Below are 18630 nucleotides of genomic sequence, written 5' to 3'. Positions count from 1 at the left end.
ATTTAGACGCTGCATCGTCTGTGTCCCTCTGTGCCCCAGGCGCTACCGTTATAAGGAGAAGAGGCTCGCAAAAAACTCCTAATATCTTCCGAAGGACTCCAAATGACACCAAACACCTCTGGGTGAGTATACAACCATAAAAAATTCCAGAAATAAGGTCCAGGTTGTAAAAAACCGAACTTTCCCTTTAATCTCGACATTTCAACTTTTTTCTCGACATTTCGACTTTTTTCTCGAAGTGTACTCCTGCCTGGCCCTAATACTCTTCCCTAAGATCAGGATCCCCAGTATTCTTCACTGTGTATTCTCCCGTTCACCTGATTGACCCTTTCGGTATTTCATCTACTTGTTTTTCCAGTTTGGGACGGCTCTTTTGTGCATCACATCACATCCAACAACAGACCCGAAGCTGTTCCTCTAAAAGTCATAACTCAGCCGCTTGTTGACCGGCTGATTGGAACCCGCCAGCGCCGGCATGAAATGTCATCGGCGCAGTCGTTGGACGGTTCCAGCGAGGAGCAGATTCGGTGGTTTACAACCGGGGAGAGAAACACATGGCAACATAAAAGCAGAGATGACACGGCATAATAAAACACACGGCGCTGCAACGGGGGGAGAGGCTGATGTTTGTGGTGCGTGGGCGCCACACGGAGTGAATGTGAGTGCTGTAAATGAACACTGAAGGTGTGTACGTGTGTGTGTGTGTGTGTGTGTGTGTGTGTGTGTGTGTGTGTGTGTGTGTGTGTGTGTGTGTGAATGCACAATACGGAGAAGCCTATATTGAGACAGCAGTGATAGCTGCTTTTACCTGAGAAAAACAGGTAAAATGAGCTACGGTACGACACAATGGTGGAAGCTCTCCAGCTGGCAGCGCCGGCCGGGCCGTGATGAGAAACGATGGAAGAATGGCGGAGGAATACAATAACGTGAATGAATCGCGCCACAAAATGACAAGTTCCATTTGGGTCGGCTGAGATTTACAGGGGAAATGAAAAGTGAAAGGAACAAAAGGATAACACTGGCACTCAGGAGGCCGACGATCTGCAGGTGAAAGCGCTCACCTTCTGCTCTCCGAAGTTGTTCATTTCAGAAGGAGAGAAGAGAATAAAAGGACATTGTCACAGGGCGAATTTGCAGCACATTAAATGCGTATTTTATTCATGCTAATTCATATTCAGCTGCTGCAGGAATAAAAGAGACAAATCTGACGTTGAGTTCAGCTCAACGAGCCGCACTTACGTGTTTAGATATGTTGCAGCTTCTCGAGTCCACATTGTACCTGCGCAAGAAAAAAGAAAGTCATAGATCTGAGGAATGTAGAAGCTGATGACAGCAAGAGCAAGTGTGTGAACCTCTCAGATCTGGGAGACTCGGCATGAATTGGTCATAAATTTGGTTTAAATGGCAACTATGTACACAGCCCGAATACAGGAGTGCATGCTCTGCAATTATCGCTCGTGTCACGTGAGGTGAAAGTATCTAAATCTATTTCAGATCATCAAACTTAAAATCTTTGAGCATCTTCGATCAATCGAAGTCGGCGACCCTTTTTTTATGAACTGGAATCTGTAAACTACAGATTCCCATTGAAGTGATTGGTTCAAGAGAGGAAGAAAAAAAATCAAAACACGAGGAAATTCGTGCTTCACTTGAGACCAAAAGGCATCTGCTTGAGATTTTTTGTGGGGGCTTGAGGTGGTGGAAGTAACTTTCTTTTGATGAGTAATTGATTGCTATTTGTGATTCGGATTTGTTTATTTATTTAGGTTTTTTATTCAATATGTATTTATAATTTCAGGTTGAAGTTTTTTATTTAATATTTTTTTATTTATTTCAGGCTGAATTTTTTAATTTGATATTTATTCCCTTAAGGTTGAAGTTTATTTAATATTTATTTATGTCAGGTTTAAGTTTATTTAATATTTATTTATTATTTCATTTTTAAGTTTTTCATTCAATATTTTTTTTATTTATTTCAGGTTGAAGTTTTTTATATTTTTTAAATTTATTTCAGGTTGAATTTTTTATTTGATATTTATTTATCGCAATATTTTTTTTATTTATTTCAGGTTGAATTTTTTATTTGATATTTATTTATCTCAGGTTGAAGTGTATTTAATATTCATTTATTATTCAAATTTTAAGGTTTTTATCCAATATTCATCTATTACTCACGTTTTAAGTTTTTTATTTAATATTTATTTATTATTTCAGGTTGAAGTTTTTTTATTTAATATTTATTTATTATTTCAGGTTGAAGTTTATTTAATATTTATTTATTTCAGGTTGAATTTTTAAAATGTTATTTGACTCATACAGTCAAACTAAACAACTGTATCTATACTTACAGAACATTTTTTGTTATTTATAAAGGTTGTCAAGTTAAATGGCATGATGTTAAACAGTCATTTTGTACCTATGATACATTTGGGGAGAGGTGTGAGGGCGGGGGGCGGGGGGGGTTGCTCCAAATAACATTTCACTTACTGTAGAACCCTGCTTACAGTTACTCATTCTTTGTGTGTCATCAGCTTTAGCACATTCATTCTCTGAGGTTCCCACAATCCTTCAGTCGACTGTATAAACTAAAGTTTGACATTTTTGAGGGCGATCAGAGATACCGGTCTAGAAGAAGTGACACCAGACTACTTACACATCAAACCTTAGATTCTGTTTCTCCTCAAAGAAGAAATCCAGGACGAACTTCCTCACGAAGTCTGGATTGCGAGTGTTGTCGATGACCTCCGTCCTCCCGAACTGCAGGAACGAAAGACAGAAGAAGATGTTTGGTACTAAAGACGGCGCTGACTCTAGTGCACTGGGTTATTTTTATGCAGTATAAACAGTCGGATCAGGGAGTTCATGAATATGGAATCTGGTTCTGCAGAAATGTGACCAGACTGTTGAGACTAAGAAATCCCTGGAGAAATCACTGCATCAGAGACATCAGAGTAACCGTAACCTGGGGAGTTTCGGCGGCCTGCTCCGAGCCGGGGCGTCTTTCCATCACCCTGACAATCACACCAGTAATCCCCCCCCCCCTAGTCAAGGGCTGCCCTCGCCTCCCAACAGCACCGTGTAATGAGCTATTGATCCTGGCAGCGACTCGCCGCCGCTTCAATACCGCGACCCGTGTCTTTAGCCCCCCAACCTCTCCACTGCCGGGGGGGCGGACTGGACTTTTGAGCGCACCTGCGGTACCGACCCAGCGGGAAGATCCCATGATATTTCCTCGCTTCTATTTTTGCGGTCCGAGGGGGGGGCTTTGGTTTATAATCCCTTTCAAACCTGATTGGTTAATAGGTGCTGGAGCCTCGTGGGTGAAAGTTAGGGGATGGATTTGTTGCTGGCGGAGATTCCTTCTGCTCCTGAGGTGAGTTTCAAAGACAATTACCGGTTTGATCAGAGCCTCTGCTCAGAGGTTGGTGTCGGAGGTCTGTTACAGATACAGCACGTCCTCTTTTATTTAACTGTTCAACGACAAAAACGTGTGCGATATACATGCAAATGAGCTCAAATGTGCAATAAAGGTGTTAGATTTGCATTCATTGTGAATGAATAAGAGAAGGGAAGTGCACGTAGACTCCACTACAACAGATTTTGCACATGTGTGTTGCCAGATTGGCTCGTGAATGAGCACATGAGCGCCGCTACGTCCGCCCGGGCCACTGCGGAGGTGCCGAAATGTGTAGTTCCTCAAATGACCACTAGGCTCCAGAAGGGAGTCAATCTCCAACTTTACAGCAGAAGTTAACGTTCTTACAGCTTGGTACAATCACACATTTATGCTTATGTTTTTTGAGTGACAGCTGTATTGCAGTTTATATGTGGTTGCCATCGCTAACACGCTACGTGAACATACTCGTTTTAGACAGCTAACCACCACCAACTAACCACCACCAATTAACCACAACCAATTAACCACCACCAAATAACCACCACCAACTAACCACCACCAAATAACCACCACCAGCTAACCAATAGCAGCTAACCACCACCAATTAACCACCACCAGCCAACCACCACCAACTAACCACCACCAATTAACCACCACCAGCCAACCACCACCAGCTAACCAATAGCAGCTAACCACCACCAGCTAACCACCACCAGCTAACCACCACCAATTAACCACCACCAGCAAACACGACCAATTAACCACCACCAGCCAACCACCACCAGCTAACCAATAGCAGCTAACCACCACCAGCTAACCACCACCAGCTAACCACCAACAATTAACCACCACCAACTAACCACCACCAACTAACCACCACCAAATAACCACCACCAACTAACCACCACCAAATAACCACCACCAACTAACCACCACCAATTAACCACCACCAGCTAACCACCACCAACTAACCACCACCAGCCAACCACCACCAGCTAACCAATAGCAGCTAACCACCACCAGCTAACCAATAGCAGCTAACCACCACCAGCTAACCACCTCCAGCTAACCAATAGCAGCTAACCACCACCAGCTAACCACCTCCAGCTAACCAATAGCAGCTAACCACCACCAGCTAACCACCACCAATTAACCACCAACTTCTCCAGTTGGTCAGAAAACAGACAAAAACATAGAAAACTTTAATGAATACTAATTTCAAAATATGGAGCTCCTGATAAAGGACATTTTCTTATGCCTATGCTCCACTTTCTTGCACGTGCCGGTGCGAACAACTAAGTTCACCTCACGGTTCAAGGACTCAAGTCTTTCATATCATCGTGGAAGAACTTTGGCCCAGTCTGTACATTTTTGGTATTGTTCATTGAAGTTTTGAAGAAATCGTAGGAGCACAGCTGTCTCAATGTCTCATGTCAACAATTCAGTTTTATTTTTCATGTGGACCTGTTGTTTTGAGTGGGATCTGTTTTATGTTGCATCTTTTTTGGACAAAGTTGGCCTCATAGTTGACAGTAGAGAAGGTCATGGTGGACTCAGCTCCTACGGCAGGAAAACAAACCCTAACCATTACCCATCCACCGCCGTGCTTGACAGTTGGTCTGTAGGGCGGGGAGATCGGGGGTTGAGGTGGTCTTTGGCGCATCGACTACTGTAAAGATGTGATGTAAAAGAGTGAGTTGAGCCAAAAATGATGCGTCTCTTTGAATTGTCAATCAATGTTTCTTCTGTCACCTCTGGTCACCAACTGTTCGGTCTACCAGGAGGGACTTGGAGTAGAGTCGCTGGTCCCCCACATAAAAAGCACAAAATTCCCAAGCCAGCTCAGCTGCTTTTTTTTGTTACATTTTGTGAGGATGGACCTCTGCATGGCTTCCTGGGGAAGTTCCTCAGGGGGGACCAAGGACACAAGAGAGAGATTATCTAACTGGGATGGCTGGGAAAACCTTGGCATTCTCTGGAGGAGGTAAACGGGCAGGGGGAAGTCTAGGCCCTGGATGGATGGATGGATGGATGGATGGATGGATGGATGGATGGATGGATGGATGGATGGATGGATGGATGGATGGATGGATGGATGGATGGATGGATGGATGGATGGATGGATGGATTTAGCATAGGTCTCGTTTTTTTTTTTTATAATTTAGCTGTACGTCTCTCGGACTGACCTTGGGGTGAAATCCACTCAAGCAAACTCCAACAATCGTCTCCAACGTTTATCACTTGTGAATCATCGTTCACGCTGAACAAGGATGAACTCCAAATTGTTTGGGAACGACCTTACGACCTTTTCCAGATTATTGGGCGGCAACGATCAGGTCTCTAAAGACTGTAGCTGATGTCTTTCCTCTTTGGCACTGTGTAGCAGACACCTCAGTGAGCCGTTAATCCGGTGCATTTGATTAACAACATCTGGCTGCGACGGCCGTGGACGCAGTAAAAAGCTTCTTCTGTTGCACGTCAGAAATGTTGTTTATCTGAGGCTCGGACTCGCCTCGTTTGAAGAGCCGGCAGAGAGCAGAGAGAAATGTTGTATTATGCTCTAATGGAATTGAAAGAGGGTTTAATTCCTCCTGTTTGAAAATGCGAGTGGTTTTTAATCAGACTCCCACTCGAGGGTGAGGACAGAGCGAGGAGAGCCAACTGCTGCTCCTCAACTCTTTTAGTGAGTCTGATACCCCTTTTCCACCAAACCGGTACCAGTGCTGGTTCTGGTGCACAACTCGTTCAACTTGTGAACCAGCTGAGAACCGGTTTGTTTTTCCATAGCTTGGCTGCTAAGGGGAGCCACGTCATTACGTCGCTGCAAACGTCAGTTACGTTGCTGCGTTGGCGTGGAAGTTGCAGCAACAACAAGGTATTTGCTCTAATAGGACTTGGTCCACGTAGCACCTCCGTGGACACATCTCTAAAAGACAGGTTGTCTCCTCCTCCCATTATGCTTTGCTGCATCCAGATTCATTCTTATTTGAAAATGTCTCCGTCTCCCAGTCTTGCTATTGCCGTTGGTCTTAATAACCCCCCCCCCCCCCCCCCCCCGCTTACATAAGCGGTTCTTTCCTCTAGACAGGCAAAGAGTTGGTGCTACCTTGGAACCGTTTTTTCTGGCCTGGAGACAGTTCTTTGTCAGTGGAAACAGAAAGCCCGGTTCCAAACTCAGCACTGGCCCAGAACCAGCCCTGGAACCTGTTTGGTGGAAAAGGGGTATGAGATATGCATGAAGTCTCCTTCGCCTTCGCCATCCTGAATCACCGGCTGCCGCAACAGTAAATGTCAGTATGGGCAATGTACGGGAGTGACAAAAGCCAGACTTTCAGAAAATCAGCTGTTTTGATAAAAATAGAAATCTGCTGTTGAAGAAAGAGTCTAAAAATAGATGATACGGGTGCCACGCTGGGGAGCGGCCAGGGCTTGCCCCCCATTGGCAGACGATAATGATGTGTGAACAACCAAAAGACCCGTGCCGACAATCATCTGGAGCCATCGGGGGGGGAATCACGGACTGAGCTACACGTGACAACAATCTATGGCTGAAGTCACCATGAGGGAGGGAATCCCGCAGACGATAAAGAGACGACACAAATATAGACATTTTAACGTCGACTCATCTTGGGAGTCGGCCCCTAGTGGCCAGTTGAAGAAGTTCTACTTCCAGAACGGCGTCAGCTCTGAAAAACCAGACGTTTCCTCTTACAGTATGACCAGCACTTATCCAGCTGTACCTTCCTATGTGATTTTGTGCTTGTGTTGTTCTCTCAAATGTAAGTCGCAGATAAAAGCGTCTGCTAAATGACGGTAGTAGTAGTAGAAGAGAATGACCCGACTGCTTTTGTGATACACTGCCCCCATTTGGTCACGAGTGGTATTGCTATTAACACTCCATGGGCCCGATTTACTAAAGGTTTGCGTGTGTAAAAACGTGTGCAAACTTGACAGCACCCGCAAACCAAAGTGCCAGCTGATCTACTAACAGCGTGCAAAGAGGACTGCGTCTCTCAAATGTGCAAAATAGCACACGCAATCCATTTAGTACTTTTGCCCTGATGAATAATCAATATGGGGCGTACCCGCCAGAAATCGCTAAATACTGGGCGGGAAAGATGCAAATTGGTCCATTTACCATGCGCAATGAGATTTACCAAGCCTGAAAGTAATTGCGTGGATTGTGATTGCGTCTGTATTTATTACGTTCGAAAGGAAGGTGCTAATCTCCACATGCAAAAGGAGAAATATTTTATTTGAATGTTAAATCGAGTATTATTCAGCAAAAGGTTGCCACAGGAGGCACATTCATTTTTTTATTTGTGATAATAAATAAATCACGTGTTTTCATGGAGAAAAAAGTGTTTCTTGTTGTGCGCCTATACTTGTTCTGCAGTTGTCATACCCCGGTGTTGTGCCGTATTCAGCACCCCTGCCGTGAAAAGCACCCCCTCGTCTGACAAAAATGATATTCTCATTCCGTGTTCTGTTCATGTTCTGTTGTCCATGTTCTGTTTAGCGTCCAGTTTTGTGTTAATGATTCATGTTTAAATGCGCTCATGGATTCGGGTAAAAAAAAAAAAAAATCGGGTAAATGGTTATTGATGTCATTAATTAATAGCCTGCTTACTGTGTTGTCTTCCATAAAAACGCGCAACACCTCATTTAAATACTGAGGTTTGCACCTGTTATCAATTGCGCACGCAATCTTAGTTGATCACCCGCAAACCACACAACAACAGCACGTGCAAACTTTTTCAGTGCACACGCAATTTAGTACTCTTTATTTAGGATCTTAGTAAATCGGGCCCCATGTGGGATAAAAGTGCAGAAATGGTCAGTTTCCTCTGAGGAACCTGACAAGACAACAGCAGCAGTGTTTAATGCCATCCAAGTGAAAGTGGTTTCGGACGAGCCGACCTCCTCTGAAAACCCTTCGTTAACTTTCTCCGAGTTCAGAATCATTGCCGTCATTCTCTCATTTGATTTGCAGGATTTAGTACGATAAGAAACCGTTGATGGGCTATCTAGATAGATATAGATATCTATTAACGTCAGCTTTGACGTGTCCCGGTCATATGAATTGGTTTAGTAAGTGACTCTTTAAACAGTTAAACGCAGTTAAAAAGTCACAGGTTTGAATTCTGGGTAGTCAGCGCCTTGAACTCTGGCGTGAAGGTCTGCAGTCTTCGCCTGCCGCCTTCCATCAGCTCCCGCTGACGGAGTCGCGCATAAATGATATAATTATATACACGAGGACTGGGTTCACATCTGTGAAACACGATGTCAGAAACCAACAACAGCGTTTCAGTCCGAGCCTCAATTATCATCCTCTCAGGTGTCAGTATGTGTTCAGCTGGTGGCGCCCTGTTGACGCCGCTGATTGCGGCGCTATTCACGCCGTGCTCTTTGATTGAGCTACGAGGCGTTTTGAAGTGAGCGGATCAGCGGCAGCAAAGCCCTCGGTGACACATCGGGGCTGGCTTTGACTTTTCAAATGAATGCAAGCGACTAAATACATGATGTCAATACTGTAGAGGACAGAGAGAGGGATGAGACATGAAAGCAAGTGTGTTTGCCAAAAGGACATAAAAGGGATTCAAAGCGGAGCGAGCGTTTCTGATAAAATATGACATGTTTAAAACGGCGTCGGCGGGAAAAACAGAGTCAAAAGGGAGCATTTCTGATCCGGCTGAGTCACTTCGGCCGACATCTTCTTCATTTACAATCACTTTGGGTCACACACAGGCCAGGTCTACGCCGACGCTCAGGCCGGGGTCCCACACACTTCCTGTTCGGCTGATTTCCTGACATCCCGAGTTGATGGGAAGGATTTGAAATCACTTGAGAATCACACGGCAACTTGTTTGGAGCCATCACCCCAGATAGCCATTTTTGGAATACCACCGGATTTTGGACTTTTGACCGCAAAACAGTCTAGAATGGTAGCATTTACCACACTGATAGCAAGACGTAGAATATTGCTGGGGTGGAAATCCCCAAAGCCTCCTTCTATTGCCTTATGGCTCAAAGATATTTAATAGAAATAACTGCTTCTCAAACGTGGTTGAAATCTCTTCTGACGGACTCCAGGCAGAGAGGAGATCCTGATGTTGAGCCTGTTTGTGGTGTTTTATTTTGAAAATCAACCAGATTATCACTTCCTGTTGGCTCCATCAATGCCATGTCGGCGCTATGTACCCAACACCAACCATCTTTTTGTCCGTATAATTTCAGGAAGGATCTCAAAACCTTCAAATGAACTCATGATGTCACCAATCCATCAGAACCAGCCAAGAGAGCACCACCGTCCGAATCCGGACCAAAGCACTTCTGCACATGGCGGGCCCCGGGGGGTTCGGGTTTATAGAGGTTTTAATTACTTTCAAATAACAGAAAACTGAGAAGAGAAGCAAAGAGGGTCACAGTGTGTAACCTCTGGACTTGATGACCCCTCTTCTTACGGAGAACAAGTCTACGTGTAAAAAACCCCCAAAAAACAACCAAAACATGAAACAATCAGATAAAACTGGGAACCAAAAGGTCCGTTAAACTCACCTCTCTCCATTCTTTAGTTCCCACACCCTGCAGGTACAGTACGACCACTGGAGAAGAGACGGGAGGAGACGGCGGACGACGGCAATGAAGAGAAGACAGAGACAAAAACAGCAGTCATTAAATACGTTGTGTTTTGAGTCCATAATTCTCGCTGAAAATTATAAAATTATAAAACATTTTTAAGTCATATCATATAAGTTCACCCTAAATAAGTCTGTAACCTCAGGTTGATGAAAACGTAAACCCGGTCGGTGAACCTGCAGAACCCAGAAGAAGTAATCACTCCGTCGCTAAAGTCCTCATTGAGACCAGGAGACCAGAGTCCTCACTAAGACCAGGAGACCCGAGTCCTCACTAAGACCAGGAGACCCGAGTCCTCACTAAGACCAGGAGACCCGAGTCCTCACTAAGACCAGGAGACCAGAGTCCTCACTAAGACCAAGAGACAAGAGTCCTCACTAAGACCTGGGGCCTCATTTATAAAAGAGTGCGTAGGATTCATACTAAAAGTGTACGTGCGCTCAAAAGCCAAAAATGGCGTGCGCACAAAAAAATCCTGATTTATAAAACCGTGTGCACCCACATCTGCACGCAATGTTCTCTTTTTAAATCACAGTCCAGCTGGAAGGTTGTGCAGGTGAATTTGCCTCGTACCCCGCCCTCTACATGCCCACTTTTTACCAAGAATGGGCAATGCAAATTACTTGATGACTTTATTTGCATATAAATGAGCCTGCTGAGCATGCGTAGCGGACAGATGAAAATACCCCGTCAGATCACGCTTCCACATAGACATCAACATTTATCTATGTAGAAGCGTGATCTGACTTTTTTTTTCTTCCGCCGAAGTGTCGTACACATAGATCTATGTGGAAGCACATTCAGACTTCCTGCTGTTAAATTGTCCATTTGCATGAAAAACCCTTTGAAAAAAAAGAAACTGAGATAAAAGAAACGGGGATCGTACGGTAGTATTTTCAGCCGAGGTAGGGTGTACATGGATCTATAAGTCTGATATGTGATGACATTAAAAGTATGACATGAATCTGTCTTCATTTCACCAGCTCACGCCTGCTTCGCCAGTTCCCCATATCTTCAAAATGTTCGTGCGCGAGGGTCAGGGTTGGCTTAAAGATACGCACATTCTTCCGTTAGTTTTTTTTTTTAAATCCCAACCTTTGCGTAGAAGGTGGCGTGCGCATCTTTCAAGCCCTGTTTTGTGCGCACGCAAGCTTTATTTAGAGTCCTCACTAAGACCAGGAAAGTGGACCGTATAACTCCAGTTCTTAGATCTTTCCCCCGGCTTCCTGTCTGTCACAGAACAGATGTTAAAATCCTGCTGCTGGTTTATAAATCTCCGAAAGGTCTCGGACCAAAATACATCTCTGATCTCCTGGTCCACGATGAACCAATCAGAACCCTCCAGTCATCAGGTTCACGCCTACTTTTCAGAACCCAGAGGATCCGAACACGGCTAGGCGGCGTTCATCTCCATGAAACAATGGATGAAGCATTCAGTCACGTGACCCACTGGTTTCTGAGAAACCAGTTTTGAAGCCCGTTTTTTCGTCCTGGGGGGGTGGAGCTATGTAGCTGACGGAAACACGCCGTATGTCAATCAAAGATTATTGGCTATTTAGCCAAACCCACCGAAATATCTGCAGAGCTGCCGTCAGACGTTTCCAGCGGGATAAGCCATGTAGCATGTAGACTCGCCGCCGAAATAAAAAATAAGCGGTTACGGGTGAGGAAGTGATGCGGCTGGCCAATGGCCGGGCCGACTGTCAATCAACCATAATAGTAGTAAACCTATTGCTCGATATAAACTCTTTTGGAGTGGTACAATAAATGTCACCCCCCTCTGAGATTCTTTGTGGATGTTTGATCAAACGATTTAGACAAAAATGTCTTTTTGAACCCGGCTGTCTCATAAGATCCGACCCAACAGCAGCGACTTGAGTCTACTGAAGGTTCGGTGAGACGTGAAGAACGGTGCGACTTCACGACTAGAGCCAAACGCTAGAGAGGAGGCCTGACAGAGTCAAGACTAAGACTACGCTCCTACAGAGGACCAGAGACCACGGCCCAGCTAGCCTCGGTCCGGCTAGCCACGGTCCGGTGAGGAGGTTCGTCTGGAGCGGAACTCTGATTCCAACCGGTGGCGACCTTCACCCCCCCAGCCGAAACTAGCGACCCCACTTCACTTCCGATACCCAGTCAGCACCTACTCAAAGACCACTTAATCCCCCAGCTTGTCACGGAGTGGTTGGATGAGGACCCAGATGCAGGAGAGCGAGAGGCAGGAGTTCAGCAAAAAGGGTTTATTTTAAAAAAAAGGGCAAGAACCAAAAACGCTGCAGAGCAGGATTAACTAAAAACACTGGAGCAAAACCTGAAAACCTGGCAGGACACATGGAGGAAGGAAACAGGACGGAACCACCAGGAGCAAGGGAAAGACAAGTCAGATATACATTGACTCCGGACCCTTTCAGGCCATCCCAGAGCTGGTTGTGACGGTCCGGTGGTACCATTAGCAGTACAGTAAACCATATTAACTTGAAAATAGGAGCATTTATACTCTCAGCTTTCACAGCACACATGTCAAGTTCATGAAATATGCTTAAACCTCGGTAACTATCTGATGCTACAGATGGCATCAATCAAGAACTGTCCTTCCACGTACATCCGCCATGGAGGTGTAGTCCATCTACGGTAGGGATGGGCGGTATGGACTAAAAAATTTATTACGATAATTTCTGGCATTTATCCCGATAACGATAAAAATGACGATAAAAGAAATACCAATTCAACTCCACCTTTTTAACTATAAATCTATCACCACATTCAGTCTTTGGAGCCCCCAAATCACTGCTCTAAAAGAATACTAAATATTACTAAACTACACCAATTAAATTGAATTAATAAAAACCAATTAAATGAGTTACACCTGTACTGCAAAACTGGAATGACTCAGATCCACCATGTTTGTTACACAAACACGTATCAACAGGAATTTATCTTTCTTTCTTTCTTTCTTTCTTTCTTTCTTTCTTTCTTTCTTTCTTTCTTTCTTTCTTTCTTTCTTTCTTTCTTTCTTTCTTTCTTTCTTTCTTTCTTTCTTTCTTTCTTTCTTTTTTTCTTTTTTTCTTTCTTGCTCATATCTTTCTTTCTTTCTTTCTTTCTTGCTCATATCTTTCTTTCTTTCTTTCTTTCTGGCTCATATCTTTCTTTCTTTCTTTCTTTCTGGCTCATATCTTTCTTTCTTTCTTTCTGGCTCATATCTTTCTTTCTTTCTTTCTTTCTTTCTTTCTTTCTTGCTCATATCTTTCTTTCTTTCTTTCTTTCTTGCTCATTTCTTTCTTTCTTTCTTTCTTTCTTGCTCATATCTTTCTTGCTCATATCTTTCTTTCTTTCTGGCTCATATCTATCTTTCTTTCTTTCTTTCTTTCTTTCTTCTTTCTTTCTTTCTTTCTTTCTTTCTTTCTTTCTTTCTTTCTTTCTTTCTTTCTTTCTTTCTTTCTTTCTTTCTTTATTTCTTTCTTTCTGGCTCATATCTTTCTTTCTTTCTTTCTTGCTCATATCTTTCTTTCTTGCTCATATCTTTCTTTCTTTCTTTCTGGCTCATATCCTTCCTTCCTTCCTTCCTTCCTTCCTTCCTTCCTTCCTTCCTTCCTTCCTTCCTTCCTTCCTTCCTTCCTTCCTTCCTTCCTTCCTTCCTTCCTTCCTTCCTTCCTTCCTTCCTTCCTTCCTTCCTTCCTTCCTTCCTTCCTTCCTTACTTACTTACTTACTTACTTACTTACTTACTTACTTACTTACTTCACGCACGTGCATCGATTTAGCGCTGTCTTTGCTTTACACAAAAACGTCATCAATGGGAATTTATCATTTTTACCGTGAGATGACAAATTCTCACCGTGGGGAATTTTTTTGACGGTTTATCGCCCATTCCTAATCTACGGACACCAAAATGGTAACGTTCGACGGCTTAACATGGCGGTTGATGGAGATGGACTCGGTTCTAGACGCTGCCCCCGGTGGCCATTCAAGGAACTGCCCGTTTCAATGTTTCCAGGCTTATATCCGTCTATGTTTTTCCTTTTCAGAGATGGTCTCTCGCCTCAAGTCAACGTTTCAGCATGTTAACCCCCCCCCCAACCCGGTGTCGAGGGGTCGGACCCAGTGACCACTCCGGTACACCTCCAGCCTGCAGGTATAATAATAGCAGCACCATCATTATTCACGCTCTACCGTTCGGGAAGTCCCCCGGTGTCCATCGGCCTCCTGAAGAAAAATGTTTATCTGAGTTTTACAGCATACAGAAAGAGAGACCCGACGGGTTATTTTTATATAACCCCCCCCCCAAAGGAAGCTTCATCTCGTTATTTCACACGTCCATTCCCGAGTAAATAAACACTCATTAAAAAGGCTAAAAAAAGACCTGTGTTTACTGGTCATATTTGCTTCTTGTGTCTAGACGGGAGGCGTCAGCCGCCTTCTGCTCTGTGAAGTTTGGACATTAGCTTTAATGAACTTGAGATGGTCTGGACCAGCGGATGATTAAAACCACATTTTCCCTCTTAATGAGCAATTAACAGCGGGGAGATAAGAGACAAAAGGACGGCGGGCAGTAAACCTTTCGGGCGGCGGGATTAAAAGGAAAAACAATCTCTTCTTCGTTCACATTGTCAACCATGCGGGGAACGGTGTAGAGTGCCGCCTAAATTGGTTTTCCAAATCTGATTAAAACGAGTTAATCAGTTCGTGACTTGCATGTCGGCCCTCTGTAATGAAATCACAGGGAGCGAAGACGAGTGTGAACGACAGCCTGTTTGTCTGGAGTCACGACCCCACGCCGCCTTCATTGAGTCTGAGGCTGGATGTTTGCGGAGGCCGAGCAGCAGAGGCCGACAGAGGACTCACACTAATCTGCAGTCGAGCCAGACGAGTGGCCGCTGGGCCTGGAGAACTTGACTGACGTGGAAAGTGGCCGAGGAGTGAAGAGGCCCGTCTGGTTGGTCACATCAGCACCGGCCGAGGTACCGGACAATAGGAATGGGGGATATTTTACCGTTCACGATAAACCGTCAAAAAAATTCCCCACGGTAAGAATTTGTCATCTCACGGTAAAAACGATAAATTCCCCGTTGATGACGTTTTTGTGTAAAACCTGATTTATGGTTCTGTGTTAAATCCACGCACAACGTAAGGAAGGAAGGAAGGAAGGAAGGAAGGAAGGAAGGAAGGAAGGAAGGAAGGAAGGAAGGAAGGAAGGAAGGAAGGAAGGAAGGAAGGAAGGAAGGAAGGAAGGAAGGAAGGAAGGAAGGAAGGGAAGAAAGAAAGAAAGAAAGAAAGAAAGAAAGAAAGAAAGAAAGAAAGAAAAGAAAGAAAGAAAGAAAGAAAGAAAGAAAGAAAGAAAGAAAGAAAGAAAGAGAACGGACGGACGGACGGACGGACGGACGGACGGACGGACGGACGGACGGACGGACGGACGGACGGACGGACGAACGAACGAACGAACGAACGAACGAACGAACGAACGAACGAAATGAGCAAGAAAGAAAGAAAGAAAGAAATGAGCAAGAAAGAAAGAAAGAAAGAAAGAAAGAAAGAAAGAAAGAAAGAAATGAGCAAGAAAGAAAGAAAGAAAGAAAGAAAGAAAGAAATGAGCGCAAGAAAGAAAGAAAGAAATGAGCAAGAAAGAAAGAAAGAAATGAGAAAGAAAGAAAGAAATGAGCAAGAAAGAAAGAAAGAAATGAGAAAGAAAGAAAGAAAGAAAGAAAGAAATGAGAAAGAAAGAAAGAAATGAGAAAGAAAGAAAGAAATGAGCAAGAAAGAAAGAAAGAAAAAAAAGAAAGAAAGAAATGAGAAAGAAAGAAAGAAAGAAAGAAAGAAAGAAAGAAAGAAAGAAAGAAAGAAAGAAAGAAAGAAAGAAAGAAATGAGCGAGAAAGAAAGAAAGAACGAAAGAAAGAAAGAAAGAAAGAAAGAAAGAAAGAAAGAAAGAAAGAAAGAAAGAAAGAAAGAAAGAAAGAAAGAAAGAAAGAAAGAAAGAAAGAAAGAAAGAAAGAAAGAAAGAAAGAAAGATCAATTCCGGTTGATGAGGTTTTTGTGTGAATGTGGTGATAGATTTATAGTTACAAAGATGGAGTTGAATTTGTATTTTTTTTAATCGTCATTTTTATCGTTATCGGGATAAATGCCAGAAATTATCGTGATAAATTTTTTAGTCCATACCGCCCATCCCTACGGGACAATAACCCGGCTGCATTAGGGGTCCAGAGGGGGACTCTTATCACCAATGATTATCAATTCTGTTTTATTTTAAAGGCTTGATCAAATACCCCCTTGACAATATTGAAATCAATCATCTTACACATAAAAGGTTTAAAGATGAATAATTGACCACATAGCTTCTATCAAAGGTCATTTTACCAAATTGTATCCGCGGTATCTAAGCAACTGAAGCGAGAACTTTCCCCAGGTGCCTGATCCTCCACAGACTTGTTAGACCGAGCCAGACCTGATTCAGATCCAGACCCTGAGCCTGCCTGACCACCATGGACTTGTTAGACCGAGCCAGACCTGCTCCAGAACCAGACCCTGAGCCTGCCTCACCCTCCGCGGAAACCATCTTTTGGTGAGTTTTTCTTTTTCTGAATCGTATGGTCCAGGACCAGCCTCGTCCTCAGAGTTCATGTTGTGGATTACCGCCGAAACCAATTGACCCCAAGCTTGTTCAAGCCCTACACGGATCCGTTTCTTCAGCCTGTCAGATCCAACTACGAGTCAACCTGCCGGGTTTCCTGCTGCTGCTGACTCTACAAGAGCTCAGCTTCTCTCCTCAGTGGATCTTCTTCCTGGCACCATCCCAGAGATGTCTGAGCAACATCAACTTCACCAACATCAGAGCATCAACCCGTTGCTGAAATATGCAGATGATGTGATACTTCTGCACTGTGCAGAACCGTCAAAGATGAAATGGGGCTTAAAAAGCTGGAGTCCTTATTTAAAGGAGCATGAGGCTCCTTTTAAGAAATGAGACTCTCTAGCGCCACCCTTCACCACGACGGCCGTTGGGGGTACTGCAGCCAACAGTGAAGCCGGCACGGGAGAACGGGGAGAACGCGCATGCAGCGTCATGTGACGTCACATCCGCAGGACAGCGCGGGAAATTCGGGCCCCGAATTGCAGCACATTTTGCAGCACACAGCCTGTTCAAGGCAACGGAGAGATACACTAGAGGATAATTCTTTTTGGTTTGTAACGCTTCATCTGACATTATTACTAGAAAACTTAAAACGTATACAAATTTCTTTTCATAAATCCTGCCTCAATCCTGCCTCATGCTCCTTTAAACCTGGATAGAAACGAAAGCGCAGATTTCATTGCAGATGGGCAATTATAACTTTGATCATTTATCAGAACCAATATGAACATTTCCAGGGGCTCATATGAGTTCCAGTCTTCAAGGAAGTTCTCAGGAGGACCGTGATCAATCCTGGAGGGAGGAGGCAATTATGATCATACAAATGCTTTCAAGCTCTGCTCTGAGGTTTTTTTCTCAGCGGAAATATGGAACCAACAAAAAGAAAAGAGCTTCCAACAAAATAATAGATCCCTGTAGCACAAGCTGGTTTCAGTGGTCATGTGACACCTTAAATATGGTGGTACATTACAGTTAGGGGTGTGCAAACAAGGGTACCTCACGATTCGATTCGATTTCGATTATTGGAGCTTCGATTCTTCAATTATAACTAATTTTAAAAAATAAATAATTTTTTTCCATACAAGATTGTTTTTCTCTTCATCTGTGGCTACATTTGTAAATAAATAGCCAATCAATTAACTCAGTTCCTCTAACAACACTCATTAAGTAAATAACAAGGTTTTTTGAACATTTGACATGTATTTTTCAAAGACAAAATAATCTATTTTATGACTATGTAAACATTTGCTCTTTGACTTACTTAACTTTGACCAGGGAAAGCTGCACTTGCATGAGAGCGCCCTCTATTGGTGAAAACACTGAAAACGGTCAAGCCCTGGATTTAATGAGTTCATTAATTCAAGTAAACAAGATATGTACTTCCATCAAATTTATTTAGTGTAAACATATCTGCCATATTTCAAGTGAACAATAAGAAATGTGCATTCTTGAAAATGAAATGATTCAGCAGCTTATTCAGTCTGGAATCTGGATAGGATAACTTTTTTTTTTTTTTTTTAATTAATCGATTCCAAATCGTCACGTGACGCATCGCGATGCATCGACACATCGATGAATTGCACCCACCTCTAATTACAGTACTACTCATGTGCCGGGAATACTAAACAAAAGTACCTGTAGAGACCAAATGACATGGTGTTAGTTAACGGCCACATCCCACATCCACATTTCTAGGTACACTGGCTGCTCTTTGATGCAAAAGTCTAATCAGCCAATTACAATGCAGCAGCTCCGTGAATTCAGGCACGCAGACACGGTCAATATGACCCCGAGTTCAAATAGGATGCAAAGGAAAAGGGGGGAGAGGTGAATTAAGTGTCTCTGAACGTGGCGTGGATGCTGATCTACTGGGACTTTCATTCAAAACCATTTCTAAGGTTGTCAAAGAGTGTTTAAAAAGAGCGAGAGAGAAGCTATCCAGCTGATCTTGGCTGAAAATTGCTTGTTGA

At 43.6% G+C, this 18630-nt stretch overlaps 1 protein-coding gene across 1 annotated transcript in view; it reads right to left on the bottom strand.

Moving 5' to 3' along the window:
- Positions 1 to 18630, bottom strand: part of cpne9 (copine family member IX) — a 137576-nt gene that overhangs the window by 81163 nt on the left and 37783 nt on the right. Inside the window, exons 3-5 of the mRNA XM_061735068.1 lie at positions 9956 to 10002; positions 2654 to 2757; positions 1240 to 1279 (exon numbers count right to left, since the gene is read on the bottom strand). Of these exons, the coding sequence (XP_061591052.1) occupies positions 1240 to 1279; positions 2654 to 2757; positions 9956 to 10002 (191 nt within the window). The remainder of the gene's footprint in view (positions 1 to 1239; positions 1280 to 2653; positions 2758 to 9955; positions 10003 to 18630) is intronic.

The sequence above is a fragment of the Cololabis saira genome, chromosome 12 (assembly GCF_033807715.1).
Source record: "Cololabis saira isolate AMF1-May2022 chromosome 12, fColSai1.1, whole genome shotgun sequence".
NCBI classification, from domain to species: Eukaryota; Metazoa; Chordata; class Actinopteri; order Beloniformes; family Belonidae; genus Cololabis; species Cololabis saira.
Note: the sequence above shows the minus strand (reverse complement) of the source record. Positions and strands in the feature narration are given on the sequence as shown.